General features: G+C 34.9%; 1 protein-coding gene across 3 annotated transcripts in view; it reads left to right on the forward strand.

Annotated features, from left to right (window-relative positions):
• Positions 1-24,995, forward strand: part of CCDC171 (coiled-coil domain containing 171) — a 284,788-nt gene that overhangs the window by 159,652 nt on the left and 100,141 nt on the right. For all 3 annotated transcript variants that reach the window (XM_060199601.1, XM_060199602.1, XM_060199603.1), the window contains 2 exons: positions 6,852-6,997; positions 9,531-9,585. In XM_060199601.1, coding sequence (XP_060055584.1) covers positions 6,852-6,997; positions 9,531-9,585 — 201 coding nt within the window. The remainder of the gene's footprint in view (positions 1-6,851; positions 6,998-9,530; positions 9,586-24,995) is intronic.

Consider the following 24,995-nt stretch of genomic DNA (forward strand, 5'->3'; position numbering starts at 1 on the left):
TCTTTTTATTCCCTGTAGGCTATGGGAGCCTGAGGGATTTTAAAATGTAAGTAGACTTTTTAGCTCAATCACTCACTCCTGACCAAGAGATAAGTCAGGGTTGGGGAGAGATAGCACAATGATTATGCACAGAGACTCCCATGCTTTGAGGATCCAGGCTCAATTCAGCTTTTTTTCCAGCAGCCAGAACCAAACTGGAAGTACTACTTGGCCCTGCGAGTTTCCAAACAAGTCCCATTTATACTGTGGGTTCTGTGGCAGTGGCAGTTATTCACTGTGTCTCCCCAATTCATCAGGAGCACAATGTGGAAAGGCTCCCACTATATACAGCCCTACCTCTAGCTCTCCAGGATGTAGATCTTCTCCTGAGTTTCCTGGTCAGTTCTCCCCCCACACCCAATGTCAGCACATGGCCTCCCAGCTGTTGCTCCAGCCTCTGATGTCCTCTATTGGAGGCTTCCCTATTATTTATCCCTCTGGGAGTATGTGCCAAAATTCTTTATAGGGTGCAGAAGGTGGAAGGTCTGGCTTCTGTAATTCCTTTTACACTGGACATAGATGTTGGAAGGTCGATCCATACCCCCAGCCCATTTCTATCTTTCTTTAGTGAGATAGGGCTCTGGAGAGGTGAGGTTCATTGGTGAGTTGTAGGCCTAGGGAAATCAGGATGGCATTATAGCATATAATTTGCAACTTGGTGGCTGTTAAGTTGGTAAGATATAAAATGGGACCAGTTATTTAATTAACAGGAACCCAAAGCTAGGTGCAGAAAATGAAACTGAAACACTAATATCTCACCAGTAACAAAAGTAAACTGAATCAAGGACCTGGATGTTAGACCAGAAACTATAAAATACTTAGAGGAAAATATTGGTGGAACTCTTTTCCATTTAATTTCATAGGCATCTTTAAGGATAGAAATCCGATTTCAAGGAAGACTAAAGCAAAAGTAAACCAATGGGATTACATCAAATTAAAAAGCTTTTGCATAGCAAAAGAAACTCTATCAAACTGAGAGATGCCTCACTTAATGGGAGATTATTGTATGCCATACATCAGATTAAAGGCTAATAACCAAGATATATAAAGAGCTCACCAACCTTAGCAACTACAACAAAAAAAACCCCAAAACAAAACAAAGACAAATTACCCCATTCAAAAGTGGGGAGAGGATATGAACAGAATAGTCACCACAGAAGAGATCCAAAAAGGCCAAACAGACATATGAAAAAATGATCATTGACTGTCAGAGAAATGTGTTTCCTCTTTTTATTGATACTTCCCCTGCCACCTTTCATTACTAGTCAGTAGCTTTTCATGATCATCTCAGGAGAGAATCTAGGTATAAAAATGTCTTCTTATAAAGCATAGTTTAGTGACTAGAAAGGAAGACACACAGTGAAACTTGGACTAGGCAATGATGTACTATAGCAAAGCAAAAGACTGAGGAAGGAGTGTTTGGGATAGTGTGAAAAGGTTGTTGGGATACTGATGTACCCATATGCCAACAAGTGTATTGTAAACTACTAACTCCCTCCTCTCCCAATATAATAAAAAAAAGTTTAGTGAAAGTACTGGTTTTCTATCATTCACTATGAGAGTTATACATGAAGATGAGAAAAACATCATTATCTAAAAAGAAATACACTAAATATACTGCAGAATAGCATTTGAAATAAGTTTGGGCTTTTGATATAGATGCTTGTTTTAAATCATTTTGGATTTAAAGTGAAAGCTTGGAATCTGATAAATAATACTGGAGCATAGGTTCCTAAGTGAATGGAATATTCTCTTGTCTTTGAAAAGACTTTTGTTATCATATTTAGCATTAACTTTTAACAGCTAAAATTGTTCATAACACAGTTGAAGATAAATGCAGTATCAGGCATTGGATTTTTTTTTTTTTTGGTAAATATTAAGACTTGAGTACAAAATGAGGGCTGTATTATGGATTAAGTGAAATATCTCAAGGCTGTGCTCTTCTGATAACTGAACCTGAAGTGACCTTTCTCAGACACAATTACAGAGCTGTATGTTTTTCCTTTAATTTCATCAGGGGTTTAATTAGTATACAAATAAAACTTCCCTTATCTTCCTTTCTACCTAATTGGCTTGTCTTCGCTTATATATGAAATATGTGAAAGTGGGCTGTAATTAGAGTGACCGTGTTAACCTTTTTTCCTCAAATGTACTGTTGCCTAAAGGCCTCAAGGCCTAAAAACAGTGCTTTGGATTATTGCTTTGCAATCACTATGGCTGTCCCACAGGTTTTCTCATGAGCAGAAGGGCTTTGGGTGCTGCAGGTTCCCACTGCTTAACAGGATCTTCATTCTTCTTCCCACTAAATGTTTATTGATTATCTCACTGTTCCAGGCTCAGCCTCCAACAACTTAATATCAGGTGACAGTCAGGAGAGTTCTCCAAGTAATTAGAGTTGAGCATTGGGGGAACAATTAGGAGCAGAGTTATTAAACTTGATTTATCCTATTCTCTCCTGAACAGTTTCTTGGATATCAGAACATCACACTTTCACAATCTACCCTGGTTGAGAAATTAGTGGCTAACCTGCTGCTTATCATTGTTGCCTTGTTGCCTTGCTGCCTAGAGGCACACCCTTTTGGTTTCCGTTATTTGGTTGGAAATATTAGAGTCCATAAGTTGATCATGGGTTTTAATTAGATAAATCTGAACAGGAGAAAAGAAATCTGGACTCAATAGTATATGTATTTATAATATATATTATTATATTATGTTACTGACACACACACACACACACACACACACACACACATATATGTCATTGTATTTTTTTTTCTAAAGACCAGTGTTAGGATTTTTAATGGCCCTTCTTTTTAAAAAATTTTTTATTTATGAAAAGGAAACATTGGCAAAACCATAGGATAAGAGGGGTACAGCTTCGCACAATTCCCACCACCAGACCTCCATATACCAACCCCTCCCCTGATAGCTTTCCTACTCTTTAACCCTCTGGGAGTATGGACCCAAGATCATTGTGGGATGCAGAAGGTTGAAGGTCTGGCTTCTGTAATTGCTTCCCCGCTAAACATGGGCGTTGACAGGTTGATCCATACTCCCAGCTTGTGTCTCTCTTTCCCTAGTGGGGCAGGGCTCTGGGGAAGCAGAGCTCCAAGGCACATTGGTGGGGTTGTCTATCCAGGGAAGTCTGGTCGCATCTTGCTAGCATCTGGAAACTGGTGGCTGAAAAGAGAGTTAATATACAAAGCCAAACTGTTGGACAATTATGGACCTAAAGGCTGGAATAGTGCAGGTGAAACATTGGGGGGGGGGTCCTCCATTTTGTAAATAGGTAGTAAGCATATTTTAGTTATATTTCAAAGGGCCTATAGTTATACTAGTGTGTTTTTTTTTCCTGAGCCTGAAATATGGTATGCAGGTGAATACTAATTATTGTCTGGGGAGATGATGTCGTGGCTGGGAAAAGGACCAGAAAGCTGGATCAGGGAAGAGAATAACTCCCTAATATGGGAAAGGGGTATAAATATTACTGTAAACCCCATCAATTTGATGTGATCTGGGGCCCATAATTAGCTTATGAGCCTGTGTGACCTCTGCATCCCTCTAGATCTGAGCTCACATTTTGTGGTCAGGAGTAGGAACATTCCATGCTGCCCCAGTATCGACCCATCTTCCTCAGGTGTATCATCGAGTATGTTGTCCATCCTCCTAACATCCATTCTCTACCATTGTTGATCCAGGCTGAGGGCAAGGTCCTATGGGGGCCCACAAATGGGTCTATTTTGTTGTTCCTGATAGAGATGACCAGAAACAATGGAGAGAGGGATTTATTTGAGGTCTAGGCCCATCAGGTCTGTTTGAGAGACTCAGGTCTCCCCGATTAGAGCCTCAGCTGGTGGAATGGCCTGATAGTGACTAAAGAGTCATCGTTAAAGTATGAATGGCCCTCCTTTTGCCATCAAGAACAAAGAAGATGAATATTAGGCAAAAATCATGTTACTGAATAGCTTTCTAATTCTTGGTGTTTTAGATACATCTCCATAAATGTTAGGCCACATTAATATCTACAGATTCCATTGTGGCATCTATCCGCTCTTTAATATGAGAATTCTATGTCTCTAATTGTGTAATAGTGATCATCCTTCTTTCAAAACTGTTCATTTTCATGCTAAAGAGGTGAGATCTGTATCATTTTGTTTATACCACTTAAAAAGTAATTTCAGTCTTAGAATAGACTTTCCAGCCATCCCTTTGAAATAGTGCAAGCTTTAAGAGAGTCTGATCACTCTTAGCCATTGCCCCTGAGGGATGCAAATTAAAGCCAGTGGAACAAGCAGATTTAGATATATAGCAGAAATTCTAATTCTGTGAGTTACTTCTTTGGAAGGATATCACAGGATTGATGCAAAGTGTAATTTTATAATGATCCCAAGGTCGTAAGTTCCCTCAGATTGGACCAAGGAGTTTCATTCCAGACAAAACTGGATACAATATCCTTAATATCCATCACAAATATTATACCTCTAGTCATAAGAGTTACTGAGAAATAGAATTTGAATGAATTTTCACAAGTCCATCATTTCTGTTGGAAAAAGAATTCAAGCTTTATGCATAAGTGGTAAAGGATCATTAGCTTTATCTTCATATCTGGAAATACCGTTTTTATTACCTGAAATATGTCAGAAGTGTTGGCTGTAAAAAGGACTCAGATAGTTTTCCAAAAATAAATCTCATGGTACTTCAGTGCTTTTTAAATATTTTAACATTGGCACAAAAATAAGTAGGTTTAATGTACTTTTAAAATATTTTTTTAAGTTGGTTTGGATCAATGATCTGGGTAAGAGGAAAATATGTATAATAAATTATTTAGTTATCCTCTGATTAATTTCATTGAAAAACTAATAATTTGTTTAGAAATTTGATATCTGTTCCTGGAAGTCACTTTTTTTCTTTCTTTCTATTTTATTTGACAGGACAGAGAGAAATTGAGAGGCATGAACTAGAGAGGGAGAGGAGAGGGTAAGGGGGGAGGGGGAGAGGGAGCGAGAGAAAGAGAGAGAGAGAGAGAGAGGGATAGAAAGAAGGAGAGAGAGAGAGAAAGAGAGAGAGAAAGGCTCTCAGACTTGCTTCACCGGCAGGTGGGGAAGGTGAGCTTGAACCTGTGTCCTTGAGTGAGTCCTTGTGCAGTACTATGTGCGCTAAACTGGGTGCACCATCACACAGCCCCCCTGTAAACAGGATTTTTAGTACAAAAGAACCTCAAGTCCTGATACCAACTTCTAGAAAATACTTCTTTATAGTATTTTGTTGTTGTTTTGCCCCTGGGGTTATTGCTGAGGTTCAGTGCCTGCACTATCCACTGCTCCTGTGATCATTTTTTGATTTTTTTTTTTTTTTTTTGCATAGGACAGAAGTTGAGAGGGGGAGGGGAAGATAGAGAGGAAAAGATAAGACACCTACAGCTGTGCCACTTGTGAAGTGACTCCCCCTGCAGTTGGGGAGCCTGGGCCTCAAACCAGGATCCTTGTGCACGGTTTTTAACGCTTTGTACTATTGCGCTTAACCAGGTGCTCCACCGCCGGACCCCTTTATGTGTGATTTTTTTTCCTTTAAAAATATTTTTTAAACTTTAATTATTTTAGAGGACAGAGAGAAATTGAGGGGGAAAGGGGATGGAAATGGAAGTGGAGAAAGATAGATAATTGCAACATTGCTTCACCCTTCCCCTGTAGGTGGGGGTTGGGGTCTTGAACCTAGATCTAGGAACATAACAAGGTGTACTATGGCCTGGTCCCTAGTTATAAGTTTCTTATTATAAGACCTTTAGTCCTAAAATTTCAAGATTAAATCGTACGTTTGCATACTGAAGTGTTTTTGCTATGTGAATGTTTTAGATGAAAGCAAAGAGATAAGTATGTTAATTTATTATTATTATTATTTGGTGGATTACTGGTTTACTGTATAGTCTTTAGCACAACCTCTCACCTTCCCTTGACTGGGGTCTAGGAGACACAACAGGATCCCAGTGTTCCTTCATCCTGTCTCTTTCCCTTCCCCAAAGTCCTTTACTTTGGTACAATGCACCATGCCTAGTCCAACTTTCACCTTATGTTTTCCCCTACTGTTCTTTGTTCTTAAGTTCCACCTATAAGTAACATGTAAATATTAACAGATTTTATATTTCTGTTACTATGAGGAAATTTATGGAACATATGTAATTTTGGGTACAATTATTCATTACCTCAATTAGTTGAAGCATGTTGGTCATCTTTGAAGTATATCTTTGACATGAGAATTATTGATGGGAAGTTAATGAATTTTATTTTGGAGTTGATTTGTCTATAGCAACCTAACTGTTATAGATATATTTATTTAGAAAGTAGTGGTACTTTGAAAGCTTGCATTCTCCATGCTTTCATGGGTATACAAATCCACCTTTTTCTTAATTACATGCTTACTTTGAGCACATAATAATTCTTGTCTTAATCAACTTTAAATTTCATAAGCTTTTCCCCCTCAAATTCATTATTTTTCTTATCATTAAAAGAAGATGAATTTTGTGGTTTTTATAATAGGATCTTACTAATAAGAATAAAACGCATTTACTTTGCAATATTAAAAAGTAAAATAAAGTTGTATTTTGAAACTAAACATTATTCAAAATCTTATCAGCTCTATCATATCTAATTAGTTAGTATGTAAAAATTTTGCAGAAAATTTGTTAGATCTTGAAGTGTAATGACCCAAGTCTACTTCTCAGTCAGTTTGTATCCTTCTTTGTTTAATAGCCTATGGCATAAATTGAAGTTAATTATCAGGGCTGACAAGTAACTCTGTTTTCTGTCTGCTTGCAGAGTCTCTCCGAGGCAAAGATGGAGCTGAGAAGGAAAGATCAATCTCTGCGTCAGCTCAATAGACATCTTACCCAGCTGGAGCAGGACAAGCGTCGACTAGAGGAGAGCATCCATGATGCAGAGAGTGCCCTCCGCATGGCAGCCAAGTGAGCATTTGGACCTTGGGGAGATCACTTAAAACAGACAAAAGATCAATTCTTACTTTCATGCTCTGGGTTTTAGCCCTGGATAATACAGTGTTAGAAAACAAAAGTACAGCTGTCTCTCTTTGAAATTCTCTGATATATCCTCAAAAAAGGAAGCTCTTAACTCAACATACTAAATGTATATTTTATTGTGCAACCTCAGAGAAGTTCAAGTTTCTGTATAACTTATAATTATATGTGTTTTTGGCTCTGTTGTAAAGTTACATGCTTGAGATTATGTTTTCATTAATAAGTAAGATTTGATTTTAAAGTTTTGCATAATATTTTCCATCAGTAGTTCTTATTTCTGCCTGTCTCATCCCAAATTTTGCTCTGCATGTATTTAATATACTAATAGTGCATTAGATAGTTCCATAAAAAATGTTAACATATAGCCATTTGCTTCTCTTAGCATACTTTTAATGGCAGTAGAACATATTGATCATGGAAAATTCATTTATTGTAGCTATACATTGCAGTGTGCTTTGAAGTTAAGAAAAATACAGTATTTAGAATGAATAGCTATGTAGATGTGATGAGACCATTTTTCATTTTACCAGGTCATCGAGTTGACATACACTTTGAAGTTCAAACTGAATAGTTCTCTTGGGTGTTTTTGTTTGTTCCCCATGTCAAATTTCATGGAACACTTTTAGACAGTCCTTTGTATAACAGCAAAGGAAATCTATTTATGGATTAAAGAAACACCTCACTTTAATAAACTTCAGTGTTCTCCTAAATTTAGAATTCTGCATTCCTATGCTTTCAAAAGTATACATGTTAATTACAGCATTCTTTTGAGATAGATTCTCTCAAAATATAAAATGCCCTGAAATATGAATAGTTTGTGAGCTAAATCACAGAATAGCTAATGGCTAATTTATCAGTTTGGGATATCCACAGCTTTATTGTTACACTTAGGAAACTGCTTATTTATCTATTTATTTAATTATCTTTATTTATTTGATGGAGATAGTCAGAAATCAAGAGGAAGGGGGAAAGAGGAGAGACAGACATCTGCAGCACTGCTTCACCATTTGTGAAGCTTTCTCCTGGAAACTGTGTATAATAAAAAATGAATTTACATAGGTTAAAATGTTGAAATCTGTGAAAATCACCAATAGTTTCTTGAATGTTATAAAGTTATGTAACACTATGCACCACCCAAATTATGTGTGTCATACTTTTAAAATATAAATTTGACAAAGTAAGTTTTTTGTTGTTACTGCTCAGTTTGCGTTTGACGTCAAGTGGGAAGTAATACCCCAGGTAAGTTTTGAGTTTTTTTTAGCTCTGTAAATTCTGTGAGTAGTGAAAACAAAACATTAAATTTCCAGATTCATATTTTATTTTTAAAATGCTTTTATTAGTACAGAAATTTATCATGCCTGTGATCTGTGATTATGGGTACATATTCTTAAAACACTTAAGAAAGTTAATAGGAAAACAGATGTAAATTAACATTATAATTTACAATTAAATTTTGAATTTGGAATTTCCTTTCAAACTTTTTTTTTTAATTTTTTATTTAAGAAAGGATTAATGAACAAAAACATAAGGTAGGAGGGGTACAACTCCACACAATTCCCACCACCCAATCTCCATAGCCTACCCCCTCCCATGATAGCTTTCCCATTCTCTAGCCCTCTGGGAGCATGGACCCAGGGTCGTTGAGGGTTGCAGAAGGTAGAAGGTCTGGCTTCTGTGATTGCTTCCCCGCTGAACATGGGCGTTGACTGGTCGGTCCATACTCCCAGTCTGCCTCTCTCTTTCCCTAGTAAGGTGTGTCTCTAGGGAAGCTGAGCTCCAGGACACATTGGTGGGGTCTTCAATCCAGGGAAGCCTAGCCAGCATCCTGGTGGCACCTTTCAAACTTTTAAGACTAAATTTATGATACAAGGCTAATAGAAAAAACTAGAAATACTGAATATTTCTTTTTTTCTTTTAATTTTTTTATTGGGGAATTAATGTTTTACATTTGACAGTAAATACAGTAGTTTGTACATACATTTCTCAGTTTTCCATATAACATACAACCCCCACTAACACTGAATATTTCTAAGCAAGATGATATTTATTTCATTGCACATAAAGCCTATAGAGGAAAGAAAATGTTGCTTTGTGTAGTCTGGCTATTTGCAATATGGCTATTTATAGTACATCCACACCACTAAGAGTTAAAACCTTTTTCATTAGATACCCCCCCAAAGTACAACCTTTATAAAGTCATTTTAATCAGAAATTATTATTTCTTTCTTAAACTATGAAGACATCCTTAAGATTTCTTCCTAATTTATATCAGGCAAAATTACTGAAAACAAGAGTGAAATTGTGAAGCAATTTCATAGCACTGAATATGGTTAATACTGCACTTCTAGAAGGAGTCCAGTGATCTCTGTTCCTATTTTTCAATACATTAAAATGGATAATAGTTCTAGCAAAGGATTTTTTTGTTCACTAACCCCTAATATCTTCTTTGTTTTTTTTTTCCTAGAGACAAAGAATATGTTGCTAATCATATGAGAACAGTAGAAAATATGCTTCATAAGGTAAGATAGTTTTTCTTTAGTTTTTTTCAGCTTATGACACTATTCTGATCATTATTTTTATTAACCACAAATAATTTTGTAACTTTATTTAAAGATAAAAGATAAGAAAATAAGAAGAAAAAAGAAAAGAAAAAGATCATGAAATTTTTCATATGCAGTGCTGTGCTACATAGCCATTATTTGGAATTTACTTTATGGACTTAGAGAAATTGCAAAAACAGTGGTTTGTCCATACTAGTATGATTGCACTTGAATTATCTGTGGTCTTGCCTGACTGAACCAGAGGTCATTAGGATTCTTACATGTGTCATAATGATAAAATGCTTGGCCACATTATGTAACCTTTTACCACTCTTAGACCTAATATTGTTTATATGTATTTATATGTAGAGAGGCACAATGTGTTGTATTTGACAGTATTGGAATACCTTAACTAGGTGATAATATTTTTAAGATTGCAATTTACTTTTTAAAAGAACATGTTTTTAACATAGAAAACCTTTGAGATAAGTATTTTGAGGAAGTATTTTTGGTATATAAACAATGTGTGCTGGTCTATTTGAAATAGCAGGATTTACAAGCTGTGAAAAGCAAGTTCAGTGACAATTTAATTTGCCAGCAATCAGCATTTATTCCTTAAACTAGAAGGAATTAAATGACATTAAAGAATGAAGGCAGAAGTAGAGCATGTAAAAAAATCAAAAGGTAACAGGAAGAATTGAGTAATATCTATTTTGGTCTAGTTGAATTACTGACTGTGTCTGTATAACCTATTAATTTAAAATAAGAGATTTGCACTTATAAAGAAGTTAAATGTACTGACTTTTAAAAAAATTCTTTATTGGGGAATTAATGTTTTACAGTCAACAGTAAATACAGTAGTTTGTACATGCATAACATTTCTCAGTTTTCCATATAACAATACAGCCCCCCCCAGGTCCTCTGTCATACTTTTCCAGGACCTGTGTGTGAGAGAATTCCTGCAATGTTGTACCAGGGATTGAACCTGGTGTTTCACACATTCAGGTCCTATATTTTACTCACTGAGCCTCTTCCCTAACCATTAGATGATAATTTTTCCCCAACCTTCATTTTATTAAGATGTACTTCATAGTTCAATTTAAATATATTGAAAAATCCTTGCATTTGTGGTAAATACCACTTGGGTGTGATGTAGAGCCCTTTAAATATGCTGTTGAACTTGATTTTAGAATGTATACTGATAAGGAATATTGGGGTGTATTTTTCTATTCTTATGATTGCATTGTCTGAATTTAGTACCCACGTAACAGTGTCATCATAGATGAACTAGGAGGCACTCACTCCATTTTTCTTTTGTGAGTTTGAGGAAGATTTATGTTAGTTGTTTTAATATTCGGTAAAACTCACTTGTGAAACAATCTGATCCTGGGCTTTTCTTTTCTCTCTATTTTTTGTTTTGTTTTGTTTTTCCTTTTTAACATTTCTGGGGCTTCACTACTGGAACAAACTTTTTTCCAGATATAGAGAGACAGAGACAGAGACATGGTGAAAGAAAGACACCACAGCACTAAAGCTCCTTTGAATGTATAGAGGTTGGGCTTAACTATGGGTTGTGTGCATGGTAAAGCAAGTGAACTATCCAGATAAGGTGTCGTGTCAGCAACTTGGGATTTTCTTACTGGGATTATTATTATTATTATCATTATTATTAATACATCCTCTTCCCTTATAATGGATCTACTGAGATTTTCTGTGTGGTAAGGACAGGGAGGGGGAGCACAAAATAAAACATGGACTGGACGTGGTATATTATACCAAGGCAAAGGACTCTGGGGAGGGAGGGGGAAGGAGGAAAAAAGAAAACTTAGAGGGGCTGGTACATAATGAACTGTAAAGCACTAACTCTTTCAATAAAAAAAAAGGTTTTATTTTGTTTCTTTTTGAGTCAGTTTTGTTAGTTCAGGCATTCCTAGGAATTGGTTTCATCTAAGCTATCTAATTTCTTGACATGTAATCATTCATTTTTTTTTTTTTTAGTATTGCTATTTTTTGTCATGTCAACAGTAAGGTATCCATTTTAATTGATTATTTTAATAATTAAATTTTCTTGATTAGTTAAGATTTGTTCATTTTCTTAAGAAACTAAAATTGACTTTCTTGGTTTGCTCTGTTATTTTTCTACTGTCTATTTCATTTATCTCATTTCCAGGATTTATTATCTCCCTTCTTCTGTTTGCTTTGGGATTAGTTTTTTCCTCTTTCTTCCCCCCTTTTTTAAGATTGAAACTCAGATTATTTACTTGAAGTCTTTTCTCCTTTTCAATGTAAGCATTTGTAGTTATAAATTTCTATGTGAGTAACACTTTTACTCTATCCCATAAGTTTCAGTATGTTGTGATCCTGTTTTCATCTATCTAGAGGCTTTTTAATGGCTTCGTTTTGCCTGTTTATTGATTATGTATTTAATTTTCAAACTATTAAGATGTTTTCCAGATATCTTTTTCCCTGTGTATGTAACCATTTATGGTTTGAATATATTGTTTTATTTTAGCTTTTTAAAATTCAGTAATTATTGTTCTGTAATAAAGAATATAATACATATTCCCTAGTTTCTATATTCCCCCCACTTTTAAAATTTCTTATTTTTATTAGTTATACAATAGTGGTTTACAAAATTAGAAGACAACATAGGTACAATTCCACACTGTTCCCACCATCAGAGTTCTGTGTCCCCATCCCCTCCATTGGAAACTACAGTGGTTTTCCCAAGGTCACAGATATAGGTTGACTATTATTTCTATAATTCTATCTATCTATCTATCTATCTATCTATCTATCTATCTATCTATCTATCTAATTTTTGACCATTTTTTCTGTGGTCCTGCCTTATCTTCTTTTCTCTTCTCACTTGCACCTATTACTACATCTGAATATCTTTTCTTTTTACCACTTCTTTCTCTGGGTCCTGATGGAATTAGAATTCAGAGCCCTCTTGTCATCTTCCCCTAACATTTCTCCTCCTTAGGGAATATGGACCAAAATTGTTTTTGTGGTACAGAAGGTGGGAGTTGTGTCTTCATCATCGTCGTCATCTTCTCCTTCTCCTCCTCCTCCTCCTCCTCCTCCTCCTCCTCCTCCTTCTTCTTCTTCTTCTTCTTCTTTTAAATCTTTATTTATTTGATAGACACAGCTAGAAATTGAGAGGAAAGGGGAAACAGAGAGAGAAAGACACAGAGAGACACCTGCAGCACTGCTTCACCACTTGTGAAGCTTTCCCCCTGCAGGTGGGGACAGGGAACTCGAACCCAGGTCCTTGCACACTATAACATATGTGCTCAACGTGGCACACCACCACCCTGTCCTGAATTGTAGCTTCTGTAATTGCTTCTCTGCCAGACATGGAAAGTCAGCACATAACCCCAGCCTCTTTGTATCTTTCCCTACTGGGGTAGGGCTCTAGAGAGGGTAAGGTTCTGGGACACATTGGTGATGTCATCTGCTCATGTAGTTCAGGATGAAATTATAGTAGCACCTGCAACTTGGTGGCTGAATGGCAGTTAAGATATATACAGCTAAAAATGTTTAATGAACAGGAACCAGAAAGTAGGAGTAGAGCAGGTGAGAATAGGGATTTTAGCGTGGTAAGAAGCTTGGAATTCTAGTTTAGGTATATTCCTAGGGGTCTATGACTTTAGTAATTTTTGCTTCAGCTTGATAGTTAACATGGGAATGCACTAAAAATATTGTCTGAGAAGATGGCATCAGAATTGAGAATAGAACTAGAAAGCTGGATTAGGGCAGAGAATAGCTCCCAAACTTGAAGAGGATCTTATACTTATCTTATACTTGGTTACCTTGGCAATTGTAGTTTCATTTTGATTTATGACAATATAATTTGTGTACTAATTCAATTGTGATAGTATATAGCAATTTAGTTCCTATCCTGTTTTTAGTTGTTATTATCACAAATTTTACCTTTATATTTATGTGACCATAAACATAGTTTGCAATTGATTGATGTATTTGTCTTTTACATCACATATTAAAAAGAGGGACTACAAATAGGAATATATTTATGAGCTTTATATTTACCTGTGCAGTTTACTTAAAAAATTTTTTTCTCTAGTTATTGGATAGAGACAACCAGATATTGAGAGAGAATGGGGTGACAGAGAGGGAGAGAGGGAGAGAGACACCTGCAACATTGCTTCATCACTCTCAAAGCGTTCGCCCATGCAGATGAGGACCAGGGGCTCAAACCTGGGTCCTTGCACATTGTAGCATGTGCACTCAACAAGATGTGCCACCAGCTGGCCCCATGCAGTTTACTTTTACTAACATTCTTTATTTCTTTACATGGATAAGTTGCATTCTAAATTCCTTTCATTTCAGTCAGAAAGACTTGACTCTCTTTTCTTTATTGGGGAATTAATGTTTTTATAGTTGGCAGTAAATACAATAGTTTATATATGCATAACTTTTCTCATTTTTCCATACAGCAATACAACCCCCACTAGGTCCTCTGCCATCCTGTTCCAGGACCATAACTCTCTGAACACCCCACCCACCACAGTTTACTTTGGTGTAATACACCAACTCCAGTCCAAGTTCTGCTTAGCGTTTTCTCTTCTGATATTGTTTTTCAACTTCTGCCTATGAATGAGATCATCCCATATTCACCCTTCTGTTTTCTGACTTATTTCACTTAACATGATTTCTTCAAGCTCCATCCAAGATGGGCTGAAAACGGTGAAATTTTTATTCTGAAAATGTCTAATAGTTCTAATTTATCTCTTCAATTAGCTCCCTCGTTTCTTTATGGATTTTTTGCCTGGATGATCTGTCAAGTTGAGAGAGTGGGGTGTTTAAGTCCCCTACTATTACTGCATTGTTACTATATTGCTGGAGCTCTTTCAGTAGATGTTTGATTTATTTAGATGACCTCTCCTTGGGTGCATAGATGTTGATAATCATTAAGTTCTCTTGATTGATTGATCCTCTAAGCACTAAGTGATGTCCATCCCTATCGTTTAAAAATTTTATTTATTTTAAGGTCTATCTTGTCAGATGTGAGTATAGCTGTTCCTGCCTTTTTTTTTTTTTTTTTTTTGGGTCCATTGGCTTGGCTTGTATGGTAGTTTTCCATCCTTTCATGTTGAGTCTGTGTTTGCAGAGTCTCTTGAGCATTTTTTTGTAGAGCAGCTTTGGTAGTATGAACACTTCAGATTTTGCTTATCTTGGAATGACTTAATTTCTCCTTCATATTTGAAGAGCACTTTTATAGTATATAGAATTTTTGGCTGACAGCTATTTTGTGTCAGCATTTTGGATATGCCAACTCCAAAATTTTTATTTGGTTCCATTTTATATTGTAAATTTTATAATTTATGTCTCTTCATTTATACTTACTATCTTGGAAGACATTATTATCATGGTTTTTTGTGTATGGCATCTTTAAAATTTTTAAACATATTTAAAATAATTTATTTAAACTTGTGTGGTTAATCGAGTGTCTGGGTTTTCTTGGGGACAGTTCCATTTCATTTTTGTTACTCTTATGTGTGGGCCATGATTTATTTCTTCCCATACTTAATTTTTTTGGTTGAAAGATGCATATTTTGGTTAGTACATGTCGCAGCTTTGGAAATCAGATTCTCTTTTGTACCAAACATTATTTTATTGCTGTTTAACCTGTTTAATGTTTCTTTAATCAATTTTTAAAATGTTATGATATTTATTTATTTTTTTTATAGAAACAGCCAGAAATCAAGAGGGAAAGGGGTGATAGAGAGGAAGAGAGACAGAGACACTTGCAACACTGCTTCACCACTAGGGATTTGAACCAAGGTCCTTGTGCATTGTAACATATGTTCAACCACATACGCCACCACCTGGCCCCTCTTTAATCAATTTTAATCTGACTTAGTGAAGTCCATATTCCTTGCCATATGTCATCAGTGAAACCCATTCTACTAACTTAATAGTAAGCTAGTGTTTTGATAGACATTTCCTTAAAAACAGATTGAGGAGTGTGTGTGTGTGTGTGTGTGTGTGTGTGTGTGTGTGTGTGTGTGTGCATTTTCCTTGATTAAACTTTCTCTGCTTGCTAAAAACTTTCAATTAGTTTCCAGAAGTCTTAAAAAAACTGACAAAATTTACCAGGTTTTTCTTTTTAGCTGCTTTTGTGTAGGCTGACATATTTTTTTTAACTTTGCCAGTTTGCTTACATTAATCTCTAAAACCATATTGTTTCACAGTCCTAATAACTTTATCAGTAGGCTTCTAATGCTATTCTGACATTGACTCTCAGGTATTGAATTTAAAAACAAAGGGTGTGTATAAGAGAGAGAGAAGAGAGAAGTGTTGGGGGAGGAAGAGAGAGTGAGAAACACCAGAGCATTGCTATGGCATCTATGATATATATATTGAATTGAAAATTTGAAATGACGAAACTCTCAAAGCATGTTTATTCTTTTTAACTGTTTGGAAAAAACATAATAATGATTATATTCTGTATAATAATTTTATCAACATACTTTTCCAGGAGAGGGTGATGACTGAATAGATGGAATGATGTCTGGATTGTTTAGGGTTAGGAATGGAAAAATTAGGTATTAGTTCTAATTAAGTGCCTGATAGAGTGATGCTTTGGTTTGCTATAGCTGGAGGGAAAAGTGTTTAGGTAAAAGTGGAATGTAGAGGAGAATCTGAACATTTTTTGTAGTCATTTTTCCCTATTTTTAGATTAATAAGACAGCTGGATCCTTTAGACTTTTAGATATTATTGAGTCTTACATGTTTGTAAGGGCCAGCTAAAGAGTTTCCTATCTGTGGTCATAGTGTGTTAGGAATATTAAGAATACTTTGAACTTTTATTGAGAATTGTTGGATACTTTTCCAGTAAATTATCTACAGGATAAAGGAGGAGACCCAAATTCAGGCACTTCAAAAGACTCTAGAAGACCTTACATCTAGTATTCTATAAATTTATCAGGCTGAAATGACACTGGAATAATAACTAGGAAGTTGCAGAAGTTTTTGATGATATGCCTTTAGATTTGCTTCTGTTGTAAAGGCATTTACATTCTCTAACCTATCAGGCATAATATTCATTATAAACAGCTGACTTCTATAAATGCTTCATAGCGCATTCTATGTGTCATAAACTTTACCCTCCAAGGGGACAGTATAGATATAACAGTTCCTCTCTCAAGGTAAAAATACATTTGATGCTAGTATAACCATGGTAAATAAGCTTCTGTAAGATGCTCTTCCACATCCACATAGAGCTGTTTATGAGAAATACTTAGAAAACTCAGCAATTGGTTAGAAATTTCTTAAAGGAAAATTAATATCTGGATGAGATTTTGAAGTGTGGGGAAAGATAGGGAAAGTATTTTGGCAGAGTAGCATATGTTAGTGTATGTGCATATGAATAACCACAGTTTAGCATTAATACAAGAGAGGGTAAGAGCTGAGATCACATAAAGCAACCAGAAGCCTCCATTCTCTCCATCACCTTTTCCATTCTGTCCTCATCCTACTTTTTTTTAAAACCTTTCTAAGACTTTGAAAGAACTTATTTGTTATCATAGAGACAATGAGAGGATTTTTAATTGTTTATGCTGTGATCAGATTTCTTATTGATTTATGGTTTTAGAGGGCAGATATGCTGACCAGTAGCAATTAGTAAGTAAGATTATTTTAAGAGCATGAGGGCTGATGGAAGTTTGGACCAGGGTAATGATGGTAGGTAGTAGCGATAAAAAACTAAGTGAAATGATATATGGGAATGAGAAAGGCAGGAGAGGATGATGTCCCAGGATGGAGGTAGTGTGACTAGCTGATGTGGAAAATACAAAAAGATTAACAGACTTGAATTTATTTATTTATTTTGCCTCCAGGGTTATTGCTGGGGCTTGGTGCCTGCACTACGAATCTACTGCTCCTGGAGACTGGAGGCCATTTTTTTTCTCATTGTTGTTGTAATTGTTGTTGGATAGTACAGAGAGAAACTGAGGGGAGAGGAAGACAGGAGCAGAGAAAGACATCTGCAGAACTGCTTCGCCCCCCCTATCAAGTGGGGAGCCGGGAGCTCGAACTGGGATCCTTGTGTCATCCTTGCACTTTGCACTAAGTGCGCTTAACTTGGTGTGGTACCGCCAACTGCCCCCCCCCCAACTTTATTTTTTAAACTGTATGTATGTGTGTGTGTGCGTGTGCGTGTGCGTGTGTGTGTGTGTGTGTGTGTGTGTGTGTGTGTATGTATGTTTGTACCATGTTATCATTGGGACTCTGTCCCCACATGACTCCACCACCATCACGGTGACCATTCTTTTTTTTTTATTTTATTTAAAGGGACAAAGGGTTTTATATAACAGTAATTAAGATGCTAGCCATAAAGCTCTATAACCATATAGGATATTTTCACACATAGAGTATATTCTATGAATCATTTTTGATGTTTATTAAACACACATGTTATCTGAAATTCTTGTGTATTAGTAATCATGGTGGCCATTCTTTCTATCTTTTGCTTGCTTGCTTTCTATAGGGAGTGAGAAAGAGAGTAGAACAAAGAGAGAGAAGTCTGCAACACTGCTCTACCACTCATGAAGCGTCCCATCTGCAGGATGATGAGGGCAGGGACTTGAGCCCTGGCCCTTGTGCTTGGGAATGTGTCTGCTCTACCAGGTGCACCACCACCTAGTCCCAGAGAAGCAGACTTTATATTAGTGGTGAGAAGGCAGACAGTTATGAGCTTTGTTTTGGAAATACCTAGTTTAAGGTAATATAGAGTGATGAGCATAATGTGTGAGTCTGAGCCTCAGGTAAAAAAGTCAGGGATACAGATAAAAGTTTGAGATTGATTAATATAATACTGTCTGGCAAAGAAAGAAGGTAGTATAGCAATTGACAAGAGAAACAAGACATTATAGATAAATAAGAAGCTGGAAAATATGTTTTGAGAGATTAATTATGCCACTAGAATTTGAAGTCCTTGAGGGAGGAAATTCTTTCTCAATTTTTATGTCCTCTACATCCATCACAGTTCCTTGTACCCAGTTGGCACTTAATGAATGTTTGTTGAACAAGCAAACTTTAATCATCACACATTATCTAAAAAAAACTAAGCCATGTTCTAATGGAAGTCTTACTTTCATTATCAATTACCACCTGCTTGTTTATTTGACTGACAAAAAATTGCATACATATTTTCTTTGCCTAATTAAAAGCTAGAGGAGAAAGCCTAAATTCAACTTTAAGCATATCTCTAGCAGAGATAGGCTAACTGAATTTACAGGCAATATCAAGTTCATCTCTGATGAAATAGATGGTTACTTCTTTTGTTAATGTGGACTGTAGAATAGAATGAAGCACTTGGATTGATGAAGACAGTGCATTGCTGAATACTTAAGTATAATGTTATAATCTCAAAAATGCTTAACTAGAATATTTGTTAATACTTAGATTTTATATTTTATGTGTATTTATACAGAATACAAAGTCTACAGAATAATGTTTACTTTGTAGATCTGGTAGTATTTTTAAGTTTTAACATGATTTTTTTTATCTTGCCTCTAAAAATCCAACTTTAAGTGACTCATTAATGACTTTAAGTGTTATTTATGATCTTTGAACTCCTTTCCATTTTTACTTTCTTGATTCTGGTTCTAAATCAGCTGTTTAGGACTTACAGGTGTTAGCACAGCTGGCTTGCTGATGACAACTCTGTCCATATAGCTGTCTTGTGTGTCATCATTCATATTTGTCAGTGTCATTATGACCTAGTGAAGCTAAAAATGGTACTCAAGCTCAAGAGGGATTTAAAAACCTTGAGAAACTAAAGCTAAGACATTACAGAATGTCATGTACATTTACTTAACAGTTTTTAGCTTAAATACATCTAAATAACTAATTTCAGCATACATTTGTCTTTGTGTTTTGAGATAACAGACCTTAGGAAAGAGTATTTTCTGTGTGGAGAACTACAGCAATTCATGAATCTATTTCTCAATCTTTTAAAGAAAATTAAAAATAAATTTATTGCCACCAGGGTTTATCACAGGGGCTTGGTGCTAGCACCCTGGATCCATTGTTCATGGTGGGCATTTTTACCATTTTTCTCTTTCTATTTTATTTGGCAGGACAGAAAGAAGTTGAGAAGGGAGGAGGTATAGAGAAGGAGAGAGAAAGATAGACACCTGCAGACCTGCTTCACTGCTCATGAAGCATCCTCCCTGCAGGTGAAGAGCGAGGGCTTGAATCCTGGTCCTTGAACATGGTGACATGTGTGCTTAACCAGGTGTGCCACTACCCAGCCCCCTCTGTTTCTTTATTCTGTCTAATTATGCTTACTTAAATAGCTTTAAAGCCTCAGTGGTTATGAGGTCAGTTTATATGCTATATATACTCTACTTCACAGATTTTTTCGTGCTATTCAGTGACTTAATAAACTGTCCTATTTTCTGGTTGGTACCACAAAGTCTGCAAACTTCCATGTGAGATTGTGACCAATGTATAAAAGTAATAGCCACACAGATAGCTTGTTTCTCAGTATAGTGTATGTGTATGTGGGAAAAAGAAAGAGGAGTGGAGGAAAAAGGAGAGAGGGAGAGTATGTGAGTTTATAATAATATAAGGCAGTAACTTAAGTCTCCATAGTTTATCATAAAATAGTTTTTATGATACTTTGGCATTTTTTTTCTAAGATTGCCAGACATAGGGCAAAAAAGAAGGAAAAGCACAATATTTTTCAGGTAAGCAATTGGAAGTAGTAGTATACAAATCTTAAGAAATTTCCTTAACTTTTCACTGTTCATTATAGATAAGTAAAGGCATTATTGTTTGGTGCCAAGAGCACTGGACTCAGTATTTTCATATTAGGGATAGCAGTAAGTATTCCACAAAGTGGGTGGCAGAATCATGTGAGGTAGTATGGAGAGGAATTTGAAATGTATGAAATACATGAGGAAATAATAAAGTTATTGCTACAAATGGGAGTAGCAGTGTGTTCTCCATTTCAGTTATCAACTAGTTGAGGAAATGGCAAGAAAAAGAGGGAAATATCCATTTATATATAACTATCCACTTTATGAATGTCATTTCCATTGCATTGACATGCTTTAATCCCTTAGTCGCTAGGCACATACCAGAGTTCTGAAATGCTGTAAACATCTTTTTTAATATTCTCTCTTTCTAGTGCCTTATAGAATTTGCGAGTTTGGAATAACATTTTTATTTGTCACACATTACTAAGAATCTCTCTCTATGTAGTTTTTTCTCTTGCTACAAAAGGCTGTCTAGTATGTCTATTTTGATTGCTTAACCAAAATTTCTGTTAAATTTAGACGGGAGATTATATCATAAATTAGACCTGTTGTTGAGCTGGGAAAATTAGATCCATCCAGATAAGTTCTATAGTAGTTTGCAATGAAACTTGAAGATATACTAGCAGATAATACTATCACTTAGTGAAACACTTGAAAACAAGGGGCTGGGAGTATCTGTGAAATGACACTATACATTAGTGATGTAATATTGATTCACCAGAAATTATTTATATATTCTCTAGTGAGAGATGGTCATTTAAGAAAATCTTTGGAGAGCGTGCAAAATATTATCTTTTTAAGGCAAGGAATGTATAGCATTGTCTGTAAAGTGCCAGATAATAATAAATACCTTAGGTTTTGTGGATCATATAGTCTCTGTTTCAACTACCCAACTCTGTAGTAGCAGGAAACGGAACAATGACAAAATAGGTAAATGAATGAGCATGTGTTCCAGTAAACTTTTATTTACAATAACAAGTGGTGATCTGAATTTGATCCCTAGGTGATAGTGTGCTGATTATATACTACTCTCTAGTGCAAAGTTTGAAAATAGTATATAATAGGTTGCTATAGCAGATGTTAGGTTGTCAGACAAGTCATGGCACACAGAAAAATACAATCCAATAGAATGAAGAGAGAGGGGAATGTAAGGGAAATAGCAGGAACATGTAGATAGAGGAGGGAATAGGACAGAGAAAGTCAGAGAATGGTAAGGCATAAAAAAAGAATGGAAATTACAGGATCTGTCGTAGAGATCAGTATTTGATGGAAATATCTCTACTGAGAACATTTACTTTGTGAAGTATTGGAGGTTATAGTAGAGTCTCACAAATGACATCTAAGATAAATTAGGAGTATAATGTTAAGTGCTATTTATTTGCTGGTTACTTTTCTTTGTCATTGAAGATTCAGGATCATATGTCAAACCTTGTATGTGTTCTTAAATATACCTGAAAAAAATTTTCTACAGCTCTTACTAAGTCTTCCTTAGTATTTTGTTGATAAAAACACAGCCACTACCATATTTTTTGAGTTCATTTCCTAGTTTGGATTTGGGTCCAGAGGAATATAGATAGCATGATAAAAGATACTAATTTTGAGAGTTGAATAGTTTCTCTAAAAATGACTGGTTTAATTTCATGATGATTTAGATAGCAGAGATAGTTTTCTTGTATGATAGAAGTACAGAATATAAGAAAACAGATGGGTAGCTTTTTAGTAAATGTTAAATGGAGGGATAAGTTAGGAGCAGTACAACATGGATCTTATAAACCACTTAAATCTGGAGCTAGTTACAGTAAATAAATAAGTGTTTCATACTGTTTTGACTTGTTAGGAAGCTTATTTATTTTTATGTATACAACTCTTGTTTCTCTTGCTCTTTATGACATATCTATTTTGAATATCTGCCTTCTCAAACTACATAATAACAAAGTAGAAAAAAACAAACTCTTCTAAAATACAATAGATATGCTTTGTGGAATTTTGCAAGTTTTTTTACACTGTTACATAAATGTTTACAGTTTGATAATTGATATTTATATTGGAAAATTCTATGAAAATATTAATTTTGATAATGAACAGTTAGTCATTTTGAAGTAAGAAATATTGTTTATATAGTTTTATTGCTCATTTCTATAAGTAAATGAGAAAGAAGTATAGGACCTTCATAATCGGGTATATGATAATATGCTACAAACAGAACTAAACATGAACGATTAAATTATAATTCAAGTGTGATTTGAAGTTAGAAATTATAGATTAATCCATAAACAAGTGATGACTATTTTCATCCTGGTTTATGCTAAAATATGAATTTTAAAGGTGATTTTAGACTTCCTCTTAAAATATGTATATTTTCCTAAAGAAATTCTACTTTTTTTTTCTAATTTTAGTTAACTTATCCTCAGCCTGCTTGTTCTATTTTTATGAACAAATTCAATACAATCAAGTGAGAATCTTTTATTATCCTGTGTTGAATTTCTTCTCTGCTTGTCCTTATTCACATCCGGCAATTCAAACTTGCTTTCTGCTTTCTTTCTGAACAATCTCTCCCTTATACCCATCGTTTAACCCTGCTCCTTATCTTTTCTTTCCATTTTTATGCTGCACTGTTACAGTTTTATTTGTCTAGTGTCACTGTTTTGTATTCTCTCAACCTGATGCTTCTACTCCCTTTACCCTTTAAAATAAAATAATTTGTAGCCCTAGGCATTAATTTTTTTAAATTTAAAGTAATATTTTCTAGAAATATTTGGAGATCATTTAAGGTGTCTACTTTTCAGGTTTCAATTTGATTTTAAAATGGAGAAAAAACATTATAGTGGAAATGTTTGTGATACGACATCCATTATATGTCATGAGTCACTGTCTCTGGATGGCACTGTCCACATGCAACAGATAATTTGTAATTAATGAAAATAGTAGCATGTGTGTATTCCTCAAATAATGTCATTCTGAGGCCATTCATTGGTACTAGTAAAATAGCTGCATTTCAAATATTTAGTAACTGGCATATTAGATAATGTTACAGTGAGAATGTTAATTTGACAGTAAATCACAGTATTAAATGCCAACTACCCCAGGTTAATATAGTTTATAAAGTTAATTCAGAGAGTCTGAGGTGTGGTTTACTTTTCCTGTAGCTTGAGCTTCACAGATGAAGAATGATGCTTGATAGTAATCAGGATAAAGGACCCCCAGTGCTTGAACTGTGTTGTAGATTATACTTACCTTGCTGATAACCACCCCCTTTCCCTTTGCCCATATTAGCAATCTGCTTTTGTACTTTGACATCCAGGATTTCCCTGGTGAATTTTGTCACAGAAAAAAGAGAATCATCAATATCACAGTTAAACTTGACTTTCAAAGCTAATAGTATCTCATTTGGGGACTCAAATTTAATAAATTTTCTTTGATTCTGGGTGAGTTTTTAAACATCAAACAATGAATTGGCCAGGGTACAGTAAAATATTTAGATCTATTGACTATGGTTCAGAAGGGTAGAAGGCAAAACACTAGTGGTTTGATGTTGATAAATTCTCAGTACCTTAATCCACATTAATGTTTTCTTTTATCTGAGCACACATTGGTGACAAAAAGCAAGAGAAAGTATCTATACTGATAAAATATAAAACATAAAGCAAAATATATTTGTTAAATGTGCTATTATTAGTTAAGTAAGTTTATTAGCATTTTGATTCCAGAGGACTCTGAACATGTATGTTAGAGATCAATGTACATTCTGAATTGAGATTCCACTATGAATATAGTTCTCATAGCATTACAAAACAACACAACAATGTATGCTTTTTTGCATATGTTTTGACATTTGTTTAGTGACAGAAATTGTTAGGATTAGCTTGGAAGTAATTATGCCCATAAGTAGGGACAGTTAAAGACATTTGTGTGTATTTGCTGGCTTATGGAAACTTTACAAAATATGATAGTTCAATCATAAAATAAGATAAATCAAACATCTTTAAAGTATGCCCAAGTTGAATAAAAAATGCATAAGCTTCTGTCATATTTTATTGCTAAATTATGCTTGAAATTGTTCAAATAAAATTAGAGGTGTAAATGCATCTGTCTGAGTATTTAGTTACTTTTATAGATTTTACCATTCACAATCTTTGTTACCTTATAAAATAATATATTTATACTATGGTTTTAAACTAGTTGTACAATAGTACTTATTGATTTTATGATATCAAAGAGATAAATTTTAAAAACTTTGTTAGACATATTTAAAAATATTTCTTCATATGGAAATAGTCACTAAGCTTATATGATTAAAATTAGAGACCACTAATCTTAAAAGGAAACTAAACTGTGAAAATTTTAGGGCTTATAATAAGTTTGACTTTGAAAGTGGAAATACAGTATCTCGTTTCTTAGTTTTTATATTGAAAGTAGTTCCTCACATTTCCAGAAGGTGGCAGTATAATATCAACTGCATGTGCTACTGCATTGGTATTTCTTCTGTATGTGATGTTTGTATCTTTGCTTTTGCAGATACTTAAAATATAGTACAAATCTCACTAAATTTATCCATTATTTTATTTAGAAGTTGTATGACCAAGTTGATTTATATAT

The sequence above is a fragment of the Erinaceus europaeus genome, chromosome 10 (assembly GCF_950295315.1).
Source record: "Erinaceus europaeus chromosome 10, mEriEur2.1, whole genome shotgun sequence".
Taxonomy (NCBI): domain Eukaryota; kingdom Metazoa; phylum Chordata; class Mammalia; order Eulipotyphla; family Erinaceidae; genus Erinaceus; species Erinaceus europaeus.